Raw genomic sequence first — 24,412 nt, 5'->3', positions numbered from 1 at the left:
GAGAAATTACAGTGTGTCCCTTATTCCTGTCCCAGGTTTTTGGCTTACCAGTGGAAATAGGATGCTGTGGTGGTTGTCAAGGACCAGACTTTGAGACTCTGTGCAAGCACGAGAACAAGATGTCACAGGCTCCAGGTTTCAGGTTGTGGGTCCTTCGGTAAAGGTTGGCTTCTCCCAGTACATTTCCCTATTGCAGGTCCTGAGGATGCTTTCTAGTTCCTTTGTATAGGAAATAACACAAACATAACACAAGAAAGCTAATTCCTAAGGGCAGTTAGAATCCTGGAGAGCATGGATCAGCAAGGGAGGGTCTAGCCACTGGAGAAGCGTTTTCAGGAGCAGACATGCCAGAGCCATCTGTCGCCTCACCAGACGTGGTGACAGCCACAGCACGTCTCTCTCTGCATCCTACTCGGAACATTTACACCGTGACTGAAGGTTGCCGGGATTCAGCAAGTGGCGCCTGCCAAAAGGTGCATTGCACCAAATGGAGCACGGGGCTCGGCACTGACAGTGCCCCAAGTGGCTCCAAGCAAAAGGCGCTCGCAGCTGCTTTCCCTCCGCGAGGAAAGCCCCATGTGGCTGGCAGATTTACAGAGGTCTGGAGTGTTACATATTGATGTACAGACCATTGTGATATGCATTAATAGGATTTAACACATGTTTTATGTATTGAGAGCAGCCCTGAGGAGGGGTTGGGGGTGTTGGGTGATGGGAAGCTCCCCATGACCCGGCTTCAGTGTGCACTTGAGCCCAGAATCCCCCCGTGTGCAGGGCTGCATCCCCAGAGCGTGAGCAGCAGCTTGGGGCGGGGGGGATCCTGCCCCTCTGCTGCGCTCTGGGGAGACCCCCCCTGCAGCTCCCATCCAGCTCTGGGGCAACAGCACAAAAGGGACGTGGAGCTGCTGGAGCGAGGCCACAGAGATGCTGCGAGGGCTGGAGCAGCTCTGCTCTGGAGCCAGGCTGAGAGAGCTGGGCTGGGGCAGCCTGGAGAAGAGAAGGCTCCTGAAGGGGAGACCTGAGAGCAGCTCCAGTGCCTAAAGGGGCTGCAGGGAACCTGGAGAGGGGCTTGGGACAAGGGCCTGTAGGGACAGGCCAAGGGGAATGGCTTGAACCTGCCTGAGGGGTGACTGAGCTGAGCTCTTAGGCAGAAGCTCTTCCCTGTGAGGGTGCTGAGGCGCTGGCACAGGGTGCCCAGAGAAGCTGTGGCTGCCCCATCCCTGGCAGTGCTCAAGACCAGGTTGGACACAGGGGCTTGGAGCAAGTGGAAGGAAGGTGTCCCTTCCCATGGCTGGGGGTTGGAACTGGATGAGCTTTGAGCTCCCATTCAACACAAACCAGTCTGGGATTTCTATGATTCACTACAGAGAGTTTCCTGCTTCCTCTGAAGCAGGGTCACAATAATCTGTTGGTTGGAAGCAAAACACTAATTCCTTTTGAGAAACACAGTGAAAAGCTTTCCCAAGAAAGGGTGTTGTCCGGGGGAACAGCCTGTTCCAGGTGACAGTGATGGCCACCAGGCACTCCTTTACCCACAGTCGCAAGCACAATGAACTTTTCTTGCCGTGTCTCCACAGAAAAGCTGGGTGACACACACACACAGAGACAAGAAGGCAAAGAACCCTACAGGGCTTTACAAAACATGACACAGTGCAGCACAAGCTTCTTTCCCTGGGGAGGGTGGAAGGAAACAAGCATGTGACAGTTACTCATCACATTGCTTAAGGCAAGGCTGGGAGGCACAGAGATGCGGCAGCAACACGCACGGAAGGCGGAATCAACTGACAATAGCTTCCTGGCCCATATAATGCAGGAGTCAGACTGGGTGAGCTACACTACCATGGTCCCAGGGCAGCCTTATCCCTCTCTCTTGTCTGGTCTTGTCTTAGGTCTTGTCTGGTATGTGATGATAGGGTGGATGTGGGGGGCCTGGATTCTCGTTTGACCAGCTGGATGTGCTCAGGACACACCTCCAGCCCCGCCTGCACTTGGCCCCAAGACACGGGGCGGTTCTGCCAAGTGCACACTGGCCGAGGTTGATGTGTCCCAGCAGAAAGCAAAGCAATGCTGGAAGCCAAGGGGTGCCTTCATGGCCCCGTGCCTTGCCCCATGCCTGCGGGCGTTCCTCATCCCGGCCCCATGCGCAGCACCAGTATTTATACATGAAAAGAGACTGTGATTTCCACAGAAACAAACTGCCCCCTCAGTCCATTAATAAATGCAGTTTTCACTGCCAAAACATTTCAGTTTCCGTTCCTTAAGACTTGCTTTGCTTTCATTGTCTGTTTTCACTGCATTTTGTGACAGCTTGTCTCTGGCAAATGAAAGTTTGCTATTATGGTAAATCTTCCTGCAGCGTGGCCAGCAAAGCAGCGGCAGTAACTACAGGAGCCGTTGCTTTCTCAAGGGTTCTACTTCAAATGGCCGGCTCTGATTTCCAGCCGCACTGCCCGGACGTGGGGGGGATGGAAGGCACAAGGTGCTGCTCTCCCTGCGCAAAGCCGTGAGCCAGGCCCCGGCTGGGGCAGCCTCCACACGGACCCTCGCCAGCATCAGGCTCAGGGGCACGGGCCGAAGCTCGCGTGGAGCGGGGCAAAATGCCGGCAGTTCCCGTTCCGCCGAACTCCTCGGGGGAACGAGCCCCGTTCCTTGCGCAGTGCCCGGGGGAACGGGGCAGCTTCCGCGCAGGGACCGGAGCGATCGCGGCCCCGCTGCGCCCGCGCCGTGCCCGTCCGCAGCCCTCGGCAGCGCGGGGCTGGGGGGGGGGCCGGGGCCTCCGCGGGGCTGCGGGAGGTGCCGGACGTGGGGAGCCCCCTCGGGGCCGTGCCCGACCCCCGGCTCTGGCCCCTGCTCCGAGCCTGGGGAGGGGGGGGGCCGCGGAGGGCGGAGGGGGGGGCGGCGCATCCCTGCCCAGCGCCGGCTCCGCTCCGCGCCTGGTTGGTGCGGCCGGGGCCGGGGGCGCGGCCAGGCCGGGGCCGTCCCGGTAAAGCGGCGGCGCGGACGGCGCGGTCCCGCACCATGGAGGGGCACCTGGCGCGCTGCAAGATCGTGGTGGTGGGGGACACGCAGTGCGGCAAGACCGCGCTGCTGCACGTCTTCGCCAAGGACTGCTACCCCGAGGTGCGCGGGCCGGGCGGGCGCGGCGGGGCCGGGCTCGGTTTGGCCCGGCTGGGCTCACCTCCGCTCACCTCTGCTCTCCCTCCGTCCCCCCAGAGCTACGTGCCCACCGTCTTCGAGAACTACACGGCCAGCTTCGAGATCGACAAGCAGCGCACCGAGCTCAACATGTGGGACACCTCAGGTGGGCCGGGGGCTGCGCGGGGTGGGGGGGGGGACACGCGCGGTGGGACCGGGACAGGGTCTCCCCATCCCTGAGCTCCAGCAGCCTGCGAGCCCCCGCCCGGGGCCCGGGCAGGCTCCGCCGCCGAGCTGGGGAGGCTCCGGGGCCGCATCCGCGGCGGAGCGGCCGCATCCGTGTCCGCGCAAGGATGCACCGAGTGGGGAGCGAGGCGCAGCCCGAGGAGAGCCCTCGCCGTGGGGAGGAATGCGCTGCCCTTCACTGCCCTCTGCGGCGGAGCCCCTGGGGTTCTTCGCCGGTTTTTGGTCTGGTTTGGTTGTGCCTCTTCATGTCCTGTTTTGATTCTGCATGAAGCCTTCGTCACAGCAGCCTCAGCCCATCGGGACCCTTCCCAAACTTCGTGCTGCTTTGCATGGAGGGGCAAATTAAATCGAATCGCACAATGGTTTGGTTTGGAAGGGACCTTAAAGCTCCTCGAGCTCCAACCCCGTGACACAGGCAGGAACCCCTTCCACTAGAGCAGGTTGCTCCAAACCCCGTCCAGGGATGGGGCAAGGGAGTTGCAAACGAAGTGCTTGATGAAAGCTAATAAAAATGCTGGCATCCAGCAAAGTTCACGTGCACTTTTTGATTTGCCCCTGACAAGCTTTTTAGGCTGTTCTCTACACATGGTGCAGCTGAATGCTGTGCTATGTTAATACACGTACATCAGAGACTTGCTGATGCTCTTTCCCTGTAATTTCTGGAGTCCTTATGTCCTCTCAATGTCCAATAGCAATAGCAAATTAAAACGTGACCTAGGTCTTTCCTGGCTCTTGTACAAATTCCTTGCTGTGATCTTACATCCATCAAATTACAGCTGTAGTATGCGCACAGCTTTACCTGGAGTAGCGGCTTTACTGAGGCTTGGATCAGCTCTAACATGTAAAATGTGTTTGAGTCTGCTCTGGGCCTTCCTGACCCATGAGATCTTGCTTTTGCTGTTTTTTATTCCCTGAAACGAAAAGGGGTCTTTTGCTTTGCCCACACGATGTGTGCTGGGATGCGAGCCGCAAAGATGCTGGCTCTTAGGGCAGCTTTTGGTGCTGGGGCTCTGGATGAAGCGTTGGCTCCCAGCATTTCACTGGGAGCTGCGCCTGAAGTGCAGAGCAGTGGCTGTGACTTCGAGTCACTGCGTGGTGGATGGTGCTGGGCTGATGTGTCTGTGTGAAGTCCAGTGGGAACAGCGAAGCCACCCTGGTCCCCCAGGGCCTTCCAGCAGAAGCTGGAGCTGCTCCAGTGGGGTGAGTGCTATTGGGGTGCATGGGAGTGAGGCTGACCCCGTGTGTCACCCGCAGCGCGATGCCCCGTGGCTGTGGGGACTTCTGCAGCCTGCCAAAGGGGCTGCGAGGGGCATCTTTGTTAGGGTGGCTGTGCTCCCGGTGTCTACTTGACAGGAAAAACTTCCCCGTGCGTGTCGAAGCGCGTGTGATGACTTGTCTGCTTTTCAGGAATTCTCCAGAATGCTTGGCTTTGATCTTACAAATGTCAAAAGAGAAAGGCTATGATAGAAAGTCTTTAAAACTGTGTAGGAGTATCTGATACCTGCATCTGATGCTGTCACAAAATTCAACAGAAGAAGTAAGTTTGTCTAATACTTGTCTCTACAGCCAATACGAAATGGACTTTCTTTCTCCCTTCTCCTTATGGAAAAGCGTAAGACCTTTTTAAGAGCTTAGTTGTAGTTGTCCAGATAAGTTCCCTTCTGCTGTAGCTTTGATTTGAAGTACATAGGAGCCAGTTCTTCACTTAATGGTCATGCAAAGCAATGCACCGTCATAATCAAACTGGTGTTTTCAGCTGTAGACTGCAAGCTGCTGTTGGTACCCTTTGGAGACAATTGTGAGCAGGAGCTTTGGTAGAAGAACTTTGGCACAACAGCGAACCAGCTGAGCTGAGGAGCTCCTTGCCCTCCTCACGCAGGATGACAGGCGCCGGGGTGCACTTTCCCTTGTCCCTGTGCTACCTCCTGTCTGTTTTGAGCAGCTTTGCACACAGGGGCTTCTTGTCCATGATAAATTCCATCCCAGCAAGAGTGGGAAGGGAGGTGCTGGAAAACTGCTCCCCCCTCCTGCCAGCATCACCCTGGTGTGATAGTTTTACTTTAAGCACTTGCCACCTCTTAGCTGGGTGACTGGAGCTGAAGGGCTCCTCCAGCAACCAGACCTGGGCAGCGGAGCTGGCTGTGAGTTAATTCATTTAAGTTCCTCCTGCCCCATAGCTGTGGAGGTGGTTGGAGGCTCTGGAAGCTGTGCAGGGTGAGCTGAGCATCGTCTGCCAGCAGTGCTGGGGCAAGGACAGGCTGCCTGGAAAAATCCCTTCCGTGGGACCAAGCGTGGCCATGGCCTGCCTGGAGTCCTGCTGCTGATCCCTGTACAAACAGGAATGTTGTCTGCTCCCTGGGGCTGATAGAGGTGTGTTGCAAAATGCACCTTTCAGGCTGAATGTGCCCCTCCTGCTAAGTGGCAAATGCAGGCTCTGACATTAGCAGCTGCCAGGCAGTAAATCTGGTTAGAGAAATGCTGCCATAGGGTGGACAGAAGTGATGGAGAACTGAATGGCTCCCAAATGGCTCTGTTTTCCTTTAAAAGCCGTACGGGATGAATAGGGGTTTTGCTCCAAGCCTTACAGGGGATGCGGTGCTTTGCTGCTCCTCCTGCTCCTGCTCTGGCAAATTCTTTCTTTGTTGCCTGTTGGCCAAATGTGCTCAGTGCAGAAGCCGCACGGTGCCGGTATCTTGTGGCAGGGTGAAACTCCTGTTTGACAGGATGCCTGCTGGCTTGGGAGTGCTGCTCCCAAAGGGCTGGGTGCCTCCCAGACCCGCAGTGCTGGTCCCAGCCCTGTCAGGGAGGGCTTTCATCCTGGCGGCCAGGTGGAGGGAGGATGGATGGTTTTGATCACCAGCGATGCTTTACAAGGAGTAGGCGAGTTTCATTTCTGTGCTTCAGAGGTGTAAAAGGGAGAGCAGTTCCCAGTAGGTGTGCGCTGGGCGGGTAGGTTTTCACCATGCAGTACCTGTGTTCCCTGTGGGATTGGGGAGCGTCCAGGGCTCTGTCCTGCTCTGGTGGGAGCAGAGCTGCTGCGGTGCTCAGCAGGTGCCCAGCGCTCCTGAGCTCCCTTCTTCCCAGGGACCAGCTCCTGATGCTTTCCCAGGGGGACTCAGGCATTGCCCATGGATGCGCTGCCGCAGCTCCGGGCTGACCCAATGCCTTGCTGGGGAGAGATGGGCACAGCCAGGGTGCTCCAGCACCAGAGCTGGCAGCTCTGGGGCTGTGCCCTCTACCTGGGTGAGGGTTTGGTTTGTTTCCAGTAAAGACGGGCAGGAAGCTGCTCTCTGCACGGCAGCCTGGGCTCAGTTCTGTGCTTTTGGTTCATGTCCCTTTGTGCCCAGAGGCTCTTGTGCGCCTTCTGTGTCCTCAAAGTGCAGGCAGGCAGGGCAGTGATGTGACCTGAGGCCCTGTAGCTGCTTTGCTGATGCAGATCCCGATGCAGGGTAGAGCTGCCTGGTTCTGGTAGGGGCATCTGTGCCAGTGGCTCGGGGTGAGGGGGGACCAGGCTTGGCACTGTGCCTTGCACATTATCATTGTTGCCTTGGAAAGCTGGCCTTGGAGAGGCCATTCCTGTCCTTTTGTGGACCAGCGGGATGCACTGCTGCCAAGAGCCACAGCGGCTACCAAAGCCTGTGCCACTGCCGAGATCAGTGGCCATGGGTTCAGCAGTGCTGCCTTGCTCCCCCCTGTGCTGCAGCTCACAACAGGGGACTTGCACGGCTGCCAGGCCTTTGCCAGAGCTTCTGTCTCTCAAGCAGATGTGCTTTCAAGTCAAGAATAACACAGTGAGTTGCAAATCCCCCTCCACCTCCCTCTTTGCCTGTACTCAGCAAACAGTCTGCCTTCGTATGGCCTGTGTGGGAACCTACAGACTGTGATAACAGATCCTTCTTTAGGGGAACTACCCAGGAATGTTGATTAGATTAGAGCTGAAAGGGACTGAGTTTAGCAATGGCATCTCCATGGATGCTGGGGCTGTGCCTGGATTCCCAGCGCGGGGCTCGGGGATTGCCATGGCTGCCTCTTCCAGCGTGCAAGAGCGAGTTCTCTCTTGGGGAAGAGTTCAATGCCACTTGCACTCTGAGGCAGAGAAAAAATGTGGAGCTGCCCTTTCCATACCAAAATAGCTCCTCCCATGCTCCGGGTTGAGGCTGGGAGCCCGAAACCGGCGTAGTTATGTTCTGCCTCAGCACAAATACGCAGTTAAACCTAAAAATATGTGCAGCTGGGTCACGTTCTCAGGCGGGTCAGTAACCACGCACAGGCTCAAAGAGCTGCAGCAGAAGCAATGCTCGTGCTGGAGTGGGTGGAGGATGCGCCTGAGAAGCCAGGGCAGGACAGTCCCTGGGCAGGGAGTGGGGCTCAGGTGGAGGCTGCTGCTCCTGCGCTGCCGTGCACAAGGGCAGCATCGTCCTTTCTCCCTTAGGGATGCGGGAGGCTCGGCCTCTGTGGGGTATCCTGCGAGTTACAGGAGCGGCTGAGGAGCGGTGCCATAGTGACAACTTGCAGGCAGGAATGGGCTGCCTTGGAGGGGGGGGTTGGCTCTTGGCTTTGATGCAGCCCCTTTCCGGCAGCACAGAGCTGATCCGTGCTCTCCCATGGGCAAGGGCAGCACTGCTGTGCTCTTCCTATTCCTTCTGTCAGCCTGGCTGCCCTGTGGCTCCTGATGCTGTTTTAACACTGATTTACTGCATGTTTAGGGTAAGTGGAAGCTTCTTATCGAGGCGGTCACACACACAGACCTGCAGAAACTCCCTGGAGCAGCGCAGTCACACCCTGGCCTCTGCTTGTGCTGACTTGCCTTTCCAATAGCCTTCACCCTGCGTGGTGCCAGGGATGCTCCTCCTGCCCCACCAAGCTGTGCCAGGGTGCTTTGGGATGGCAGGAGGCTTTGTGGACGGGAGAGCTGTGAAGGACCGGGCAGCATCCCCCCGGTGCCATGGGCAGTGAGGACATGGGCGCAGCTTTCATCTTGCCCCACGTTCTGCAGATTGCATCTCCTCTGGATTAAGCTTCAGGAGTGCACAGGCCCAGCCTTTGCTGCGGGGAAAAGCCTTATCTGGTAGCTGAGCAGTCAGGGAGGGGTCTGCTGCTTACGCACAGCAGACCTGGAACATGCAACCTTGCATAAAGATAATTGTGTTTGTGCAGCCCTCGGATGCGTTCCCCAGAGCCAAAGCCGTGCTGTGGGAATCTGTTGCCACTCCTGGTGCTTGCTGTACCCGGGGAAAGGGTGACGGGCAGGTTGCGGCAATGCCGGCTGCCCTTGTGACACGGCAAGAGGGCCAGGAAGGGGCTTCTGGCTCCCGTTTGTCTCCCTTGCCCGCTGCCGCAGGCGTGACTTCCAGCCTGCGTGTGGGAAGCCTGGATGAGCTGCTCAGGCTGCTTCTGCAGCCCGAGATGCCAGTGGGGACTTCCTCAAGGAGCATCCAGAGCTTCCGTCAATTGCCAGAGTGAGGTTTGCATCTGGGCAAGCTCCTCTGAGCCTTAAGGTAGAAGAGGGGAGACTGAGCTGAGCTCTTAGGCAGAAGCTCTTCCCTGGGAGGGTGCGGAGGCGCTGGCACAGGGTGCCCAGAGAAGCTGTGGCTGCCCCATCCCTGGCAGTGCCCAAGGCCAGGTTGGACACAGGGGCTTGGAGCAAGCTGCTCCAGTGGAAGGGGTCCCTGCCCGGGGCAGGGGTTGGAACTGGATGGGCTTTAAGGTCCCAAACCAGGCTGGGATTCTATGAACCTGTGTGAGCTGCGTATGTGAGATGGGGCACAGGATCTGGAAGAGGCAGAAGGACCCTGTGCCTGCCTGGGCTGGGGATTCCTCTGCCAGTAAATCCAGCAGAACAGCCTCCTCCTGAGGGGCAGGTTTCCAGTAATAAGCTCTGGAGAGGGGCCTGGGAATGCCACCTCAGCCCGTGCAAATACCGTTCCCTTCATCCTGATCATGCCCATCCTGCATCCATGCCAGCTGGGCTGTTTGGGAGTTCACTCATTTTCACATGCGCACTGTAGGAGCTGGGAGCAGAGGTTGATTGTCCAAGGTGAGGAGCAATTGTTTCAGTCATGCATTCTCTAGGCGATTGCTTGCTCCATGGCATGGAACAACGTCCTTCTTCCCCACACCTGAGGGGTTTGCAGGGATGCTGCGCAAGAGCAATGCCATGGTCCAGCCAGGAGAGAAGCTTCTGCACATCCCAGGGCCAATGGCTGTGCCGTGCTTGGTGTCCCATGGAAGCCTGCCCCGGGGTAGTTGCAGTTCCCTCTGCTGCTCTCTCCCTCCCTCCAGCTTTGCTGGATGCCTTGGTTTTGGACTCGGTACGGCCAGAGCCTGTCACTACCAGTGTCTCTGCCACCAGTGCTTTGGTGTTTTAATTCCTGTCTCTGTCACTTCTCCCTCTTCCAAGCTGGCCTCTAAAGAACACTGTATCCGTGTCACAAATGTGTTTTATACCAGTGGGATCTGCATTATCCTCCCCTTCCGGGCAATAATCAGCCAGGGAGGACTGGGGATTTTTAGCCTGCTCTGAGCCCCGGCTGTGCTGGGACCTGCAGGGTGCTCAGCAGTATTGCAGCAGTTTATCAATCTTCAGACAAAGAAACCTGATTTGCTTTCCAAAGAGAGGGTTTGGTTTCACACTGAGGACAAAGCCGGTCTCTGGACTCGGGGTGCTTCAAATCTTTGTCTCCCTGACGTGCATCTATTGCAGTCTGGAAGGCTGCAGTGGCTTGTTGCTTGGCCTCCTGTTCGTAGGGCCCATCAGCACCGATGACACAGGGAATGAGGAGGGCATTTGCATACCCTGCTCTGTCATGTGCCAGGCATGCAGAGCCATTCTCTTTCAAATCTTGCCTTCTGCCTTTATAAAGGCAACTAAAGCATTGAGGCAGGGCCCCGTATCCGCAGCGCTGCCCGTGCCTGTGGGCCCTGGGGAGCTGCTTGTCAACTTGGGTAAAAGGATCACGGAAGAAAAATGCCTTTCATAGTCTGTCCCCAGTAGGATAAAGGGACTGGGCATGACCTTTGGGGCTGTTTAACTCTGATCTCCAGTGTTCCCTGGGGCTGAATTCCTCCTTTCTCTCTGCTGTAGACTCTGCCATTGTTTCCCTGCACCCATTTCCCCTATTCTAGCAGTGGGAAGTATTTTCGGATGACTCTGTGCCCTCTGGTTGCATCTGCAGAGGAAGTGGGAGCTCTGGAGCATCCTGGATGGCCCGGAACAGCAGCTGAGATTCCTGCGGGCTCTCCATGGGGACTGGCCCCTCTGTGCTGGGCTGGCCAGGGTCTGTGCCTGCACTGCGGAGCCCTGGAGCTCAGCTCCTCGCTGGGGCTGGGTGAAGGATGAGGGCACCCACCAGAAGCTGCAGCCCCATCCCGGAGCAGCCGGGTGGGCTGTTCCTGCCTTGGGAATTGCACAGAGATCTCGTTTTCCATCTTAATGGTGTGGTATAAATGAAATATGTTGTTATTATTATTATTAACACCTTCATCATCATCTGCCTCGGCAGAGGAATGAGTAATGGTGTTCATTGACACCTCATGTAATATTAACCGGGTCTGGAGCACTCAGGTGTGGAAAGCGTGCAGTGATTCAATGTGAGCATCCTCCTCACACATCAGAGCTCTGCTGCAGCTGCCCAGCGTGGGGAGGTGGGAAGGGGGCTCAGAGCTGTGCCTCTGCATGCAGAGCCTTTTCTTCTAGTAAGAAATCGCTCAGATGAATTTCTCTTACAACTGAAAAGCCGTGAATTCAGCTCCAGAAAGCCCTGCGTCACCTCAGGAAACCCCGAGTGTGTGTGCTGGTGCTGAGCAGCTCCCAAGGACCTGAGCCCTGATTGGGAAGCACTGGAGGACCATGTGGCTGAAGCTCAGTGAAGCGTGATTTGGACCCATGGCAGTGGAGGAGATAGTCTTGTGTCTGATGCTGGCTGAGAGGTGGTGCAGGCTTCTTGCCATGCATGGGGAGAGGATACCAAGAGAGCTTCGCCTTGGCTCTGCTTTGGCAGAGGACAAGGGCCTGGCTGAGCTGGCGGTGGGATTTGCCTAGCAAAGAAGACATCCCATGTAGTCTCGGAAGCCACTGCTCCCGGCATTGCTGCACAGGGAGGTAACCTGGAGCTCTTTGGGCTGGTTGAGGCAGCACCCGATAAAGCTGGGATGTATTTCTGCTTCATTCTGTGAAGGATGCTCTTGGCTGTCCCCACGGAAAGCAGCGTGTGCCACAGCATCGCTGGCTCTATGGGGAGCGTTCACAGCGAGTCCTCCAAGGCAAGTGCAATGCTGAAAAATTTAGGTCTTGGCAGTGCTCATCTCTGTTCCAAGCCAGAGCTGGCTGGGGCTGCAGGAGCCCCTCACGGAGCAGAGCATGGCTCTGCATGCGTATTTGCTTTCCTGGTTTGTAATATGCTATTGTTGGAAGGAGGGTGCCCATGGGAGGAGGCTCATTATCTCTCAGGACAGCTAATAGGGAACAAATGTAGATTAACGCTGTGCTGGTAGAGATGAAACAGCACGTTTCAGTCCCCTGCCCGTGAGTGGCATCTCTGAGTGGCAGTGCCAGGCATTGAGGAGCTGCCAGCTGATGGGAAAGAGGAGCTGCTCCTGATGCACCCGCCCTGGATTTCAGACTCCAACTGCGTGGGTTTGTGTTTAAGCTGGGTTTTGGTTGCTCCAATTTAATCACAAACAGATGCTCATAGGGTCTGCTTCTTGCAAACCTGGGTGCCAAGTGGGAGAGTGACTCATGCAGTGGAGGAAGGTTGGATCTCGGGTTCCTGTGTATTCGGAAGTGCCTCTGCGGGGTCTTGCTTGGAGGTGTCAAGTGCTCAGAAGCAATAGAACTGCAGACCTGGAGCTGAGGGCACTGGGGCCTTTGGAGGCTTCTGTGTTCTGGGGTGGCTCTTTTCTTAGCTGTTGTACTCGATGAAGAAGTAACAGATGCAAAACCTGGAGGAATAACCTCCCCAAAGGAGCTTCCTGATTCAGTAAGGACACAGAAGCATCAAATCCCAGGTTGGATGCTGGCACCATGCCTGGCACTGGGGCGGGGATGGCGGTGGCTCTGCAGGGTGACAGAGGGGCTGCGGGCTCTGTGCCGAGGAGCTGGCTGGCGGCTGCGGGAGCAGCAGGTTGCTATGATACAGTTTGCTGTGGCAGTGTCTGCGCTGAATGGAGCCAGAGCCACCTCTACAAAAGGAGCATTCCTGGGCTGGGAGGGGGCAGATTTATCTGCAGTGTTTATGTAAAGCTGAGGAGCTGCGGGGAGGGGATGTGTGTGGGAATGCTTTCCTGCAGCGTGCGCTGGGGCCCCTGTCTGCAGGCAGATCCCCCCTGTGTGCGCTGGGGAGAGGGCATGGCTCAGATAAAGGACTCGGCAAACCCGAGTGCAGATCAGTGCTGGATCTCGCATCCCATCCGGTAAACCCGCACCAGGCAGGAGGCTGACGGCTCGGCTCAAAGGGGAGCTCGGTGCTGCCTGCAGGGGAGCTGGGTCACCTTGCTGTGCTGCAGCGGGATGGGAGGCAGCAGCTCCTCGGTGCCAGCTCTGCCCGTCACGCTCGGGAGCAGCTTGAGCCTGAAGCGAGGTCAGAGACCGCTGGGCCTGGGATGCGGGGTCACCTCGCTGGGTACCAGCCTGCATCCCCTGGCCTCGGAGCCAGCCAGGGCGCCGCCGGGACTGCCTGCTTCCCATGCAGGGAGCGTGACTTTCCCTCTAGGAAAACGGCTGCGCTTTGCAGAGGTCAGGGTCTGCTGCTTCTGTGCTGCATCCCAACTGCTGCTCTTCCCGGTGACTTGGCAGGGACAGAGACCCACGCTGTGGCTTCCCATGATGGGAGCAGGGATGTGCCGGGTGCCTTTGCTCCTGGGGCTGGCAGCAGTGTGGTGTCTGGAGATACCGGTAGCTGGTTTTGCTGTGACCCCAAATGCTCTGGAGCTGGGCAGGGTTTGGGGAGACACAAAGCAGCCCCCAGCCTGCCCTGTGCAGGTCTGCTCCCCTGGCAGAGCTTTGCAGAGGTATCTGGGGTGTTTGCTTTGCTGTGCTGGAGGGGCTGCCTCCCGCTGTGAGGGATGCAGTTGTGAGCCCCTGTGGAGCCAAGAGCCAGGGTGGGAGCTCCTGTGGAAGATCAGCCTGTTCCGCTGTCACGCTTATCCCAGGCAGATTCCTGGGATACATCAGCCGCCATCATCCATAATTCATCGAGGAGCCACCTGACACCTGGCCTGGGTGCTCCACCTCTTCCCAGAGTGGGAAGGTGCCTGGGCCGAGCATCCTGAGGGGCCGAGCATCCTGAGGGGCCGTGTCAGGAAGCGCATCCGGTTTCCTTGGCCTTGGGGTGGGCGATCCTTTGGGAGGAGCAGATTCAACAAGGACTCTGGTGTCTCTGCTTCCCCTTTGCATAAACAAACATCTGCTTCTCATCCCTCCAGGAAGCTGAAGCCCATTGTAAAGCCCAATACGCAACCGAGTCAGTGTTTTTAAGTCGCAATGAGCCGGTTGCTCCGTTGCTGTTGACGGAGGCATCTGCAGTTGCACGCAGAGCACACTTCAAACAACATCGTTGTGGGGCAATGACTTGAATGCCTGGAATGTTCATTGAAGGTGTGTGTGTGGCAGAAGCTGGGCAGGATTCAGGCTGGGCTTTCTGCCTGCTCACAGAGAAATCCTGCACAATACAGAGTCATCCCCTCCAATTTACAGCTTGCTCACCAAAACCTGGCACATCTTTCATGTACCAGAAAGAATCTGTCTGACTTTTCCCAGCGCAAATCCAGAGTACAAGGCAGTTCTTTTTATACTTGTCTTCAATTCTCACCATCCATGTGAGCAAGCTCTCGTGTATAAAGATAGCTAGAGAGGATAAAAAATAGCACCCTGTCTTCTCTCAGCTGTACTTTTCCACCATTAGTAGTGCAGCAACTGCATGACAATAGGATCCATACGTACAATAGCAGTGGTGGAGCGGCATGTGCTGCTCTCCAGCCTTGCAGCCCTTCCAAGCTCTGGCATCTCAGCATGCGCTGGCATCGCAACTCCATCGCTTCTTCCTTGCCAGATGTTTATTAGGGAGGGAGAGAGATGCAAACCTTGCCTTTGTTTCCACTCTGCAAAGGGATAAATGCAAGAGCACAAAACCTCTGACTTCCGCACCTGAACGAAAGGGCCACGTCCTCTGCAGAACCGAACAGTGCCTGGTCACTGGTTGGAAGTTTGGGTCAACGTCCTCTGGCTCTTGGCAGAGCAGTTTGCACCCTGTGGCAGTGTCTGCAGTGCCTGGCAGAGGGCTGGGGGTCCCAACCTGCCCGTTCAGGTAGTAGCATCAGTTGGGGGGGGATGCTCTGCTCACAGGCTGCTCCTCTCCTCAGGCTCGGCGTACTACGATAATGTCCGTCCCTTGGCCTACCCGGACTCGGATGCTGTGCTCATCTGCTTTGACATCAGCCGCCCGGAGACCCTCGACAGCGTGCTCAAGAAGGTGAGTGCCCAGTGTGCTTCTACCTGGTGAGATGGGTCCTCTGCAGCAGCACCATTCCTGCTTCCTGGGACTGCCATCAGGGCTAAAAGCCTTGGCTGGAGATAAGGTCCTCGGATGAGGATGGTTGTGCTCGGATGAGGATGCTCGTGCTCGGATGAGGATGGTTGTGCTCAGATGAAGATGCTGCTGCTGATCCCTCCATGGTCTGTGCAGAAAGCCGATATTTCCATTTGAAAGGAGCCCAGTGAATGGGAGCTTGCAGCATGGAGAGGGGGAGATCTGTGTGTATGCATACATACAAATGTGTGGACAGAGAAATGTAGGGCATTTGTTCTGTTTTTCATGAAGGCCTTGGAAGGTGGTGTGCGTCTCTTGTTAGCGTAACCACCAATGGGGCTGCTCTGGGTTGCTTGCAGCAGTTGAGAAGTGGCCCCTGGTGCCGTTTCCATGCAAGGAGAGAGCTCAATTTTTCGGCTGTCCCCTCAGTTCAACGTCTGCGCAGTAAGAAAGACATCAGTCACTTCCCTATAGCTCGACAAGAAGGGTTCAGAGCTGTGGCACTGCATCTCAAATGCTGGGCTGGATGGCCCATGGGGCCCTGAGCACCGTCTGCCCTCACAGAGCTCAGTGGCCACACTCTGCGGTAGCGTGAAGGTTAGCACCTTCCAGGGCAGCAGATACCTCGAGCTGCAGGTCCCAGAGAGCCCCGCTGACCCCCGGCCACTCGCATCCCTTGGTCTGTCTGTACCCTGCTTCCTCCCATGGAACCCAAGGAGCTGTGGTTTCGCTGAGCTCACGGCAGAGCAGAGCAGCAGAGCGCTCGCTGGCGCTGTCTCCTTTTCCAGGGGTGAGTTTTTGTCTGGCGTCTCATTTGTGAGGCTCTCTGAGACGCCGAGGCGTGACAAGCACGGCAGAACAGGGATGCTGAGGCTGTTCTCCGGGCTGCTGGGCTGGGTGGCCACTGTCCGAACCAGTCCCATTGTACCGACTGCCCCCTTCGGCCTCTCCACATCTTGCCAGATGTTGTGCTGGAGCAAGTGCCTCTTATTCAGTCGCTGGGAGGGCTGAGAAGTGGGTCTGTGTCTCCGAAGTGTCCTGGTGAGGGGACAAAGACCCTTCAGATAGCTCGGTCAATGGCTCAGTGTTCGTTCCTGAGCTGGGTGCTGAGCGTGCTGGGTGGAAGGAGGCGTTTCGTGTGGACTGAAAGAATTCACAGCTCAGCTTGGCAGTCAGCAGAATAATAATGCAAGCAAATCACTTGCACCTTAATGAGATGCAAACCCATCAATAATTAGCCCGGGCTGGGGTTTATTTGTGTCTCTCTTCACACTCTTCATGGGAGTCCACGTTGCTCAGTGCATGCTCTTCCCTGTGCAGCCTCGCGGATGCTTTGAGTACTGTTAGGCAATGTCTTTGATACGGTGGCTTAAGAAATCCCCTGTGAATTAGGTTTTAAGTGCCTCTGAGTAGATGCCTTGTTTCCTTTGGTGCAGCCTATGAAGGTGAGGAAAATTCCTAAGACACCATGAAGTTGAAATGGGTTTTAGCTTTTGATATCGGGGGAAGAAGGAAAGTAACGCTCCCTATGCAAGCCTTAGGCTAAAACGCTAATTCAGCAGAGGAAATCTTTATTCTTCTTGCTGCCCTTGTGATGCCCGGGCTGCCTGTGCAGCATGTACACTTGAAGGGAAGGAGAAGGCAAACAAGCAGCTCTTCACTGCACGCAAAGCAGGTTTCTGTGGGGTGGTGCCCTCATTCTCACAAGTCTCCGTAGCGCAGCAAATCTTTGGCTCCCTCGAGTCAGTCATGCACCTCTCCCCATAGACAGGGAGCCTGCATCATCACAGAGAGCCCTGACCTCTGCCTGGTGAGAACAGACCCCATAGCTCAGTCCCTTTGAGAGTTTCCATCCTTCGGGTAAATGAGGGTGCTTGAATTCCTGCTCGGAAAGAACCGCATCCTCCTCTTCTAGCGGCTGTGTTGGCTCTTGACACCAGAAGCTGTGCTGCCCATGTGCTGGGGATGTGTGTGAGTCCCGATGGATGCATGTCCTTTGCAGCAGGGGGTTTGGGTTCGTGGTGAAGACACTTGAGCCCATCTCCTGGTGTTTTGCAGTTGCTTTGGTCTGATATTGGTTGGATGAAACTTGGGTCATTCTTGGCACTGCCTCTCCCCACCAGCTCATGGACACTGGGCTGTGGGCTTGGTTTTCTTTCCCCTTCTAATTGCCTAGGGCATGTGCTTAACCATCAGTCAGTGCAGCAGGGAATCCTTGTTTCCAAGTGACATCTTTAGCCAGGGGTAATCTCCATTTATCATCTGCCTCCTTTAGAAACACTACATAAGGAAGCAGGGTGTTGACAGGCTGATGGGGTCTGCCCTGGGGGAGGTCATAGGTGATGGCTTGATTTACTGCTGCGGCCACTTAGCTGCAAATTGGTCATTAGCTTTTGGAACTCTGAAAGGAGCCATTGGTGCGAAGGAAGTGGGTGTTTGATGTGGCCTTCTCCTGCCATTGCTTCAATTCTCCATCTCCCTGGCTGTAGTTATGCTCTGAACGTTGTAATGTCTTTAACATGCGGCTCCCAATAACAAGCAAATGGTGGGTGCGCTGAGCAGAGAGCTCCCCGTGACCATGGGCTCTTCAAGTGCCTCACCCCTGAGCATCTTCTCCCTCTTGTCCCCTCTGCAGTGGCAAGGGGAGACTCAGGAGTTCTGCCCCAACGCGAAGATCGTGCTGGTGGGCTGCAAGCTGGACATGCGGACGGACCTGAACACGCTGCGGGAGCTCTCCAAGCAGCGCCTCATCCCTGTCACACACGAGCAGGTACGTTCAGCAGCCGCCCCACTGGGGCTGCGCTGCAGGACCTACTGGACAGGGAAGCTCAGCAGCAGATGACCCACGGAGCCCAGGTCTTGGTCTGAAGCTGGTTTATATTGGCTTGTGGGCGCTGAGCTGCTCACGCTTACAGCACTCGTCCCCAGCTCTGGCAGCCCTTGACCTATTCCTGGTGCTCTGCACAACAGCTTCCTTGTTAGTAGCTGAAAAGTCTTCCCTTGGATGCGGTGGAGACGCCTGATTTGACAAGTTGGACTGGCTAAAGGGGAGCCTTGTGCTCCTGCAGCTCCTTCAGCTCCAAGTGACTCTGCTGTTGGGGAGCACTGCTGGGGATGGGGGAACCACAGCCGGGGGGGGCTGGGATGTGCTGTGTGGACCCAGCAGTGTCTATGTGCTGGCTGCAGCCCCAGTATTTGGTGCACTCTGTGCCTGGCTCCACGCTGTGCACAGCAGGTCCCAGGTGACTGTCCTAGTAAGCAGGGTTGTCCAGGACCCTGCTGCGGGGCTGGCACTGCCTTGGTGACAGGCACTTGGTAGCACTGCCTGCTGGGGAGGCCACCCTCGTGTCTGATGCTCTCACAGCACTTTAGAGGCGATGAGTAAACGCTGTGGGCGCTCTGACAGGGCTGCCCCTGCTCTGAAAGGATGCTCTTGCAGAGCGCTGCTGTCCTAACCCGCTCCCTCTTCCCCCCTCTCCCTGCGGAGCACAGGGCAGCGCGCTGGCGCGGCAGATCGGGGCCGTGGCCTATGCGGAGTGCTCCTCCAAGGTGTCCGAGAACAGCGTGCGGGACGTGTTCCATGTGACCACGCTCGCCTCCGTCAACAGGATGCACAAGAACTTGAAGCGCAGCAACTCCAAACGGGGACTGAAGCGGGCGTCACAGATGCCCGGCAGGACGGACTTACTGAGCGACACGGAGATCAGGAAAGAGCGAGCCAAGAGCTGCTCCATCATGTGAAAGCCCGGCTGTAAATAACGTGTGTGTGTTGTCCATTTTGTACAGGAACTGGCGGAGGCAAGGCTGCGTTGCCAGCCTGCCTTTCCAAAGCCTTTCTCTCAAGTCCCTAGGGCTGAGCAAAGGTCCCAGCTGCAAACAGGGGTGCACAAGTTGCCCCTTACCATGGAGACTTTTGGGTTGGCTGCTGCTGCGTGGATTGCTTGGGGTGAAGGAGCCACTTGGCAGAGGAGTATTGAGGTGCTGGCAGGTCTGTGACTGGGTGAAACGGAGTGAAGGGGAGTGATGCTGTGTGTGCCACCCCTCCTCTTCCCATGGCCCAGCCTCTGTGCTTGTGTGCAGCTAAAACACCCCCGTAGCGTGGCGCTGAGCGGGACCTGGGCTGGCGGGTGGGAGATGGGTGGTGTTGCCAGCAGCGGAGTGCAATCAGAAGGTGTTCTTCCAGTCTTCCTTCAGAAGAGAAATGATGTTTGAGGTGGTGCTGCCTTGAGCTAGGCTGGGCAGCAAATCACCATGGAAGGTGCAGGTCTCGGCCGGAGCTGGGAGGGATGGGATGTCCTGGGAAGGAGCCTTAACCCGACAAGACACTGCAGTAGCCCACCTCCTGCTGTAGATAGGTGGTTCTTTTCATGCTGTTTTAGGTACTTGAGCTCCATATGAAATGCAGCAGAGCGGATCTGGCTCCAGGGGAGAGGTCTATCCCAGTAGCTGCATCCCGCGAATTGTGGTTCCCTTCAGCAAGCAAATGCCGCTCAGGAGCTGGTGCCCCTGCTGCTGACAGCCTGGTTACTCATCAGGCCTGCTCCTGCCACGCTTCTGAGGCAGCAGACTGCCGCAGAACCATCCCTGTCCTGCTCTCCACCCATTCCCAGCTGCAGCTTGTGTTGCATGGTGCTGTGTTTGTCTGGTCCGGGTAACCAAAAGGATTACACGTGTATCTGCACCCTGTCTCCATTGTGGCTGTGGGAGGGAAGGTGCTCGTTCCCCTCCTGCCTGCTGGAAGCTTCCTCCCACACCTCCCATTGCTTCTGCTGCTGTCCTCTCTAAATGCCTTTTGACTACAGTGTTCGCCTTGACTTCATGTCACATAGACACTTTAAGGAATAAAGAATCTGCTCCATTGCCAGGTCCAGCTGTGTCAGTGGGTTCAGAAAACAAATAAACCTGGTTGGAAAATGCGCAGCTCTTGACTCTGTTCATTTGTCATAGCCAGAACCAGGCATCCTCTCATGATGTCTTGCTGCCCAACTGGTATGTGTGTCCTAATGCATCTCTAGCTCTTGAAATACACCTGAGAGAAGAACAGAGGACTTTGCTGCGTGTATTCATTTGGAGGCTGAAACAACTGCCTTGAATAACCTTACTCCATCCTGAACCCTCAAATGCTGTGGAGCATTTGCAGGCTGTCTGTGCCTGCCTTAGGGGGATGATCACAGCTTTCACGCTCCAGCCTGTCTTTTCACAGCCACTGAGAACTGCAGAGGATGAAGGATGCTGATGGTCCTTCAAACCTAGAGGCAAGCAGTCAATTCTCTGCTGCTTCCATCTGCGGTGCACCTGGTGCCAATATGCCTCTAGGTTGGAGGTATCAGGCAGGAGGAACGTGGAGCTGTGCAGGAGGGCCTCAAGCATCCCCACCTTCAGTTTAGGGAGCTGTTTGTGCCGTGTTGGATGCTGTGCTGTGCAGGCACACGCAGCACGCTGGCGCACAGTGCTGTCGAGGCCAGATGAAGCACAATGTGTGTGTGGATCGAGCCTCGCAGCTCAGAAGCAGTGGCCTGCATGAACACTGTTCATTGCTGGGCTGGGTGTTAGCTTAGGGGATGGGGTACCCTTGACTCCTGCATCGCCAATGGAGGGAATCAGGTCCCCCAAAGCAATGACTCCAATCACTACCAGTAGCTTCTGGTCTAAATCACAGCCTCGAGAGCTCTTGCTCACCTGGGAGTGCTAGATCCTGGTTCTAGCTTACATGGTGTGAGCTCTCAGCTCTCTCTGTGCTGCTGAATGCCAGCTCGACACGGTGCCCGTCCCGGTGCAGTCGCATCTCCAGCTCACAGGCATGGGACACGAGGAGGCTCCTCACATATGGGCTGCCTGTGGCAGATGAGTCAGCGCAGAGAAGAGAGGAACAAAACCATGCAGATGGAAGAAGTGGAACTGACACAAAAATGACAAGTGGGGAGGACTCGAGGCCTCTAATTACTGCCTACAGAAAAATCTATGAGCAACACTGCCAGTGCAGGTGTCCTGCCTAGGAAAACATTCCGTCTCCGTGGGGCCGGATGAGCAGCTAGCTGGGTGGGACAGACAGCCCCTTCAGTCTGCATCATGGCAGGAAACAGTCCGCTCCTGAGTGTGGTACCTTGGTAACCCTCTTAAAGGCCAGATCTCCCCCAGGAGAGCTCTGCATCAGCTGCTCCTGCAGGGATGGTGCCCCATCAGGATGCCCAGAAGCCCTCAGCTTCTGAGGAAGGATGCAAGCAGCAGGACCAGTAGTGATGCTCTGCTGCAGGAGGGGGGGTTTGGTCTGACAGCAGGGCTGCACCATCCTGGGCTGGGCTCATGAGGGGTCACTCAAGCAACAGAAGTAAAACAAAGGTGCAAGAACTGTGCCTCTCAGGTCCTGTGTGGTTTTGTGCCCTCCCTGAGTGGGGTTCACCCACCTCACTCATGTCTCCTGTGGCCCCAGCATCACTTGGCATTTGCCAGCTCTTTGCAGCAATCTGGGTGCTCTGGCCAAAAGCAGCCTGGAGCAATCCCCACGTTTCAGCACAGTGGAGCAGATTTCCAGGAGGAATCTGGACACGAGTCCGAGCTGTGTTGGTGAGGACGCAGACACGCACTACTGAAAGGTTAGACCCTCAGACAAGTCTACCAGGCTGCTCGTGCCCTTTAGATGATCCTATCCCTACCTCAGCAGCATTCTCCAGCTATCACTGAAGTGGATACTAAGCCCGGGACTGGTTTCAGCTATTTTGTGCCCAGAGGATTAGAAAGAGCACCAGGAGGTGCCACAGGGAGGAAGGCAGATGCATGAGGACACAGCCTGGTGTGACACTGCAGCAGAGCCATCAGAACACCGGAGTGGTGTCAGTGCTGCGGTTTGTGCCTGTGCATGGATGGGAAGAGATGAACACAGGAACCTGGCACTGTGCTCAGCTCTAACCAGCACCATTAACCCCTCACAGTCATGGCAAATGGATAATGTGGAAAAGAGATGCCAGGCTCAGAGCATGGATCAGAGGCCAGGAGAAGCACAGAGGAGACACTGGGGTTTCTGGCTCTGCTTTGGTTTTCAGTGCTAATAGCCCCTGTATCTAGGAAGAGACTGAGAACCACTGATCCAAGGTGAAAATGGAATTGTAAGTGAACCACTTGCCTTTGCCATGTGTTTCCTCTGACCCCAGCTGATTTCTACAACTGTCACTTAATCATCTGATTTCATTTCATCAATCAGCCCATTGTAATTCGTTGAAATGTATGCATGCAAACTGGCAAATGCTTCTCCCAGGAAGGGCCTCGAGGGAACGTGCTGTCAGCAGCAGCGCTCTGGGAAGCTTGTTCCATTTATATCTAAAGGAATAAATACAAATGCTGATGACTCCATGGCCTGAATATTAACACAGATGATGAAACACACTTTTTCTGCAGGTACCAGCAGGCCAGGCCTTGGCTGGGGAGGCTCATAAAGAGAACCTCCTCCCTGAGCCTCTTGCTATCGCCTGTGCTGCGCAAATGTATTCTTGGCTCTTGCTTTATCGCCATAGAAAGGTGGAAGGGGAGGCACAAAGGCAGATAGGAAAGATAACGATGTGCAAGACACAGCTGAAGTTTCCTCCTCTTTGAGTCAGCTTGTTGACATCCAGGTAGTGGAACAAGCCTGGCCTGCTGCTTTGACATCAGAACTGAGATTGATGAGTGGCTCCTGCGTGGATACTTCATGACTGACTACGAGTAGCCCCCTTTGTAGTACATGGGCTCTGTCTATGCTGCAGGCTGTCGAACCAGGCTGTGTTGCTGCAGTTGCCTTTTCCTTCACTTAGGCACCTCTACACCATGCTGTGGTCTGCAACAGAGATGGCTCCAGCACCTCATCAGGCACCTCTGTCTCTGCTCCAGCAGTGCTTTTGTCCCCGGTGCTCCCAGCAGTTAGCTCGAGGTCTGGCTGCTCTGTACACAGTTCATTTGGAGTTATGAGCTTCATGATAAGTTTTGGATATTTCAGAGGAAGGCAAACCCTTTCAAACAGTTGGCAACCTTTTTGCCTTAGGAAGACCATCTCTCGGGAGCACATTTCTGTCCCATCACAAGAACTGAAGAGTTTCTACTTGAATTCAAGACCAAGAAGTATGTCCAGGACATGTTGCAAGAAAAAGTTCACCTATATCCCATAGAGCTGACATAATTCCAGTCAGTGGCTATCCTTTCCCAGTCTTCTGCTTCCATTTACAGGATCAGTTAGAGACATCTCATGTAAAGATGTTGGTTTCCAGATTGTATCAGCTGGAAGCACGAGAAAGTGACACTGTGGTTCCTGCACGGTGACCCCCAGCACTGCGGCTCAGCCTTGCCTTTTACAGCTGTTTTTGTTACAATCCTCTATAATTGTGGAGATCTGAAGAGCCACTCTGCAGCTCAGGTGCAAGCCCACCTCTTTACCTGTTCACCCGTGGAGGGCTTTCCCCACACCCAGCCCCATTCCCAGCTCCTGTTTTTCATGTACAGCAACAGGAAACCTTGTACTTGCCCTGGTACCGTGCAGGGAAACAGCAACCCCGGAGCCTGGTTGCCAGAGTGAGCTGAAGATCAAGAAAGGGTCAGTGATTTCTAGAGAGCTGCTGGTGGTGAGCAGCAAAACAAGGAGCTGCCGCTGTACAGCGGAGCGGCTGCATTAGTATTGCCAGCACACACTTGCACAGATGCATGTCTGGTTGCTTGGTGAGGGCAGAGTCAGCTCAGCCTTCTCTCCCCTCCCCTGCAGCTCTCAAGAGGGGTATTATCTGCAGGACACACCACACAAAACTGCCCCCGATTCAGTGACCCTAGCAAAAATAAGACTAGGAATTAAAAGATTAATAATCCTGTGCTCAGCAGCTCTCAAGAACTGATGCTTTTCAAGCCTAAGTTGGTGGTAGGCACATAACAAATAGCGCATCCTTTCAAATAGAGATAAACCTGCATAGAAAATGAGTTGAATCTAATGTGTGTTTGACTTGAGAGCAACTATACCAGCCTCCTCCAGTTCTGTAACCTCCTGGTAATACATTTAATATACAGCAAAGAAAGGCACATAGTGCAACTTGCACTAAAGCTTCCCTGCACAAACCCTGCAGGGTCTGAACAGTGCTTTTGCAGTGCTGGGATCACAGCTGAGATTCTAAAGGAGAGACAGCAAATAGCCAGGACAACATTGGGAGAGGACGAAGCCCTTCAGTGCTTACCCCCAGCTCACATCATCTGGCCTGTGAAGCAGGTGAGCTCATGGGCATTTTCTATCATGATGGATCATTGCAGATTGTGCACAAGGTTTTTATTCATAATATCAGCAACATAAAACCAGACCCACGATGAGACATTCCAGCAGATCCCCCAGAATAATTATAGGTACAGACTGAATATTTCTTTGATTTACCATTAGCTCTAGTAATGAGTCAGACAAGTGCTCTAATTGCATCCCTGAATAAGCTGCTTCCTTATAAATGGCTTCAGATCTGCAAGGAAGTAACTCTCTGTGTATGGATCCAAATGTAGAGGGAGGATTTTAA

At 55.4% G+C, this 24,412-nt stretch overlaps 1 protein-coding gene across 2 annotated transcripts; it reads left to right on the top strand.

Annotated features, from left to right (window-relative positions):
• Nucleotides 1-1,740: 1,740 nt before the first annotated feature.
• On the top strand, nt 1,741-19,826 carry RND2 (Rho family GTPase 2). 2 transcript variants are annotated; one of them, XM_065698957.1, is made up of 5 exons: nt 1,741-1,825; nt 3,214-3,301; nt 14,740-14,849; nt 17,542-17,676; nt 18,399-19,826. In XM_065698957.1, the coding sequence occupies exons 1-5, from the start codon at nt 1,748-1,750 to the stop codon at nt 18,645-18,647; spliced, it is 660 nt and encodes a 219-aa protein (XP_065555029.1). In that variant the 5' UTR covers nt 1,741-1,747; the 3' UTR covers nt 18,648-19,826. The 2 variants fall into 2 exon arrangements, with proteins under 2 accessions (XP_065555029.1, XP_065555028.1); XM_065698956.1 differs by lacking the exon at nt 1,741-1,825 and adding an exon at nt 2,952-3,120.
• Nucleotides 19,827-24,412: the final 4,586 nt, after the last annotated feature.

Source organism: Lathamus discolor, chromosome 20, assembly GCF_037157495.1.
Source record: "Lathamus discolor isolate bLatDis1 chromosome 20, bLatDis1.hap1, whole genome shotgun sequence".
Taxonomy (NCBI): Eukaryota; Metazoa; Chordata; class Aves; order Psittaciformes; family Psittacidae; genus Lathamus; species Lathamus discolor.
The sequence above is the reverse complement of the archived record's forward strand: the minus strand, read 5'-3'. Positions and strand labels throughout refer to the sequence as shown.

Bases quoted from the DNA above. Each gene is read 5' to 3' on its own strand.
- RND2 (XM_065698956.1), top strand. From the start codon at position 3,019: ATGGAGGGGCACCTGGCGCGCTGCAAGATCGTGGTGGTGGGGGACACG. The intron at 3,302-14,739 runs GTGGGCCGGGGG...TCCTCTCCTCAG, and splicing joins CAACATGTGGGACACCTCAG to GCTCGGCGTACTACGATAAT. The intron at 17,677-18,398 runs GTACGTTCAGCA...TGCGGAGCACAG, and splicing joins TCCCTGTCACACACGAGCAG to GGCAGCGCGCTGGCGCGGCA.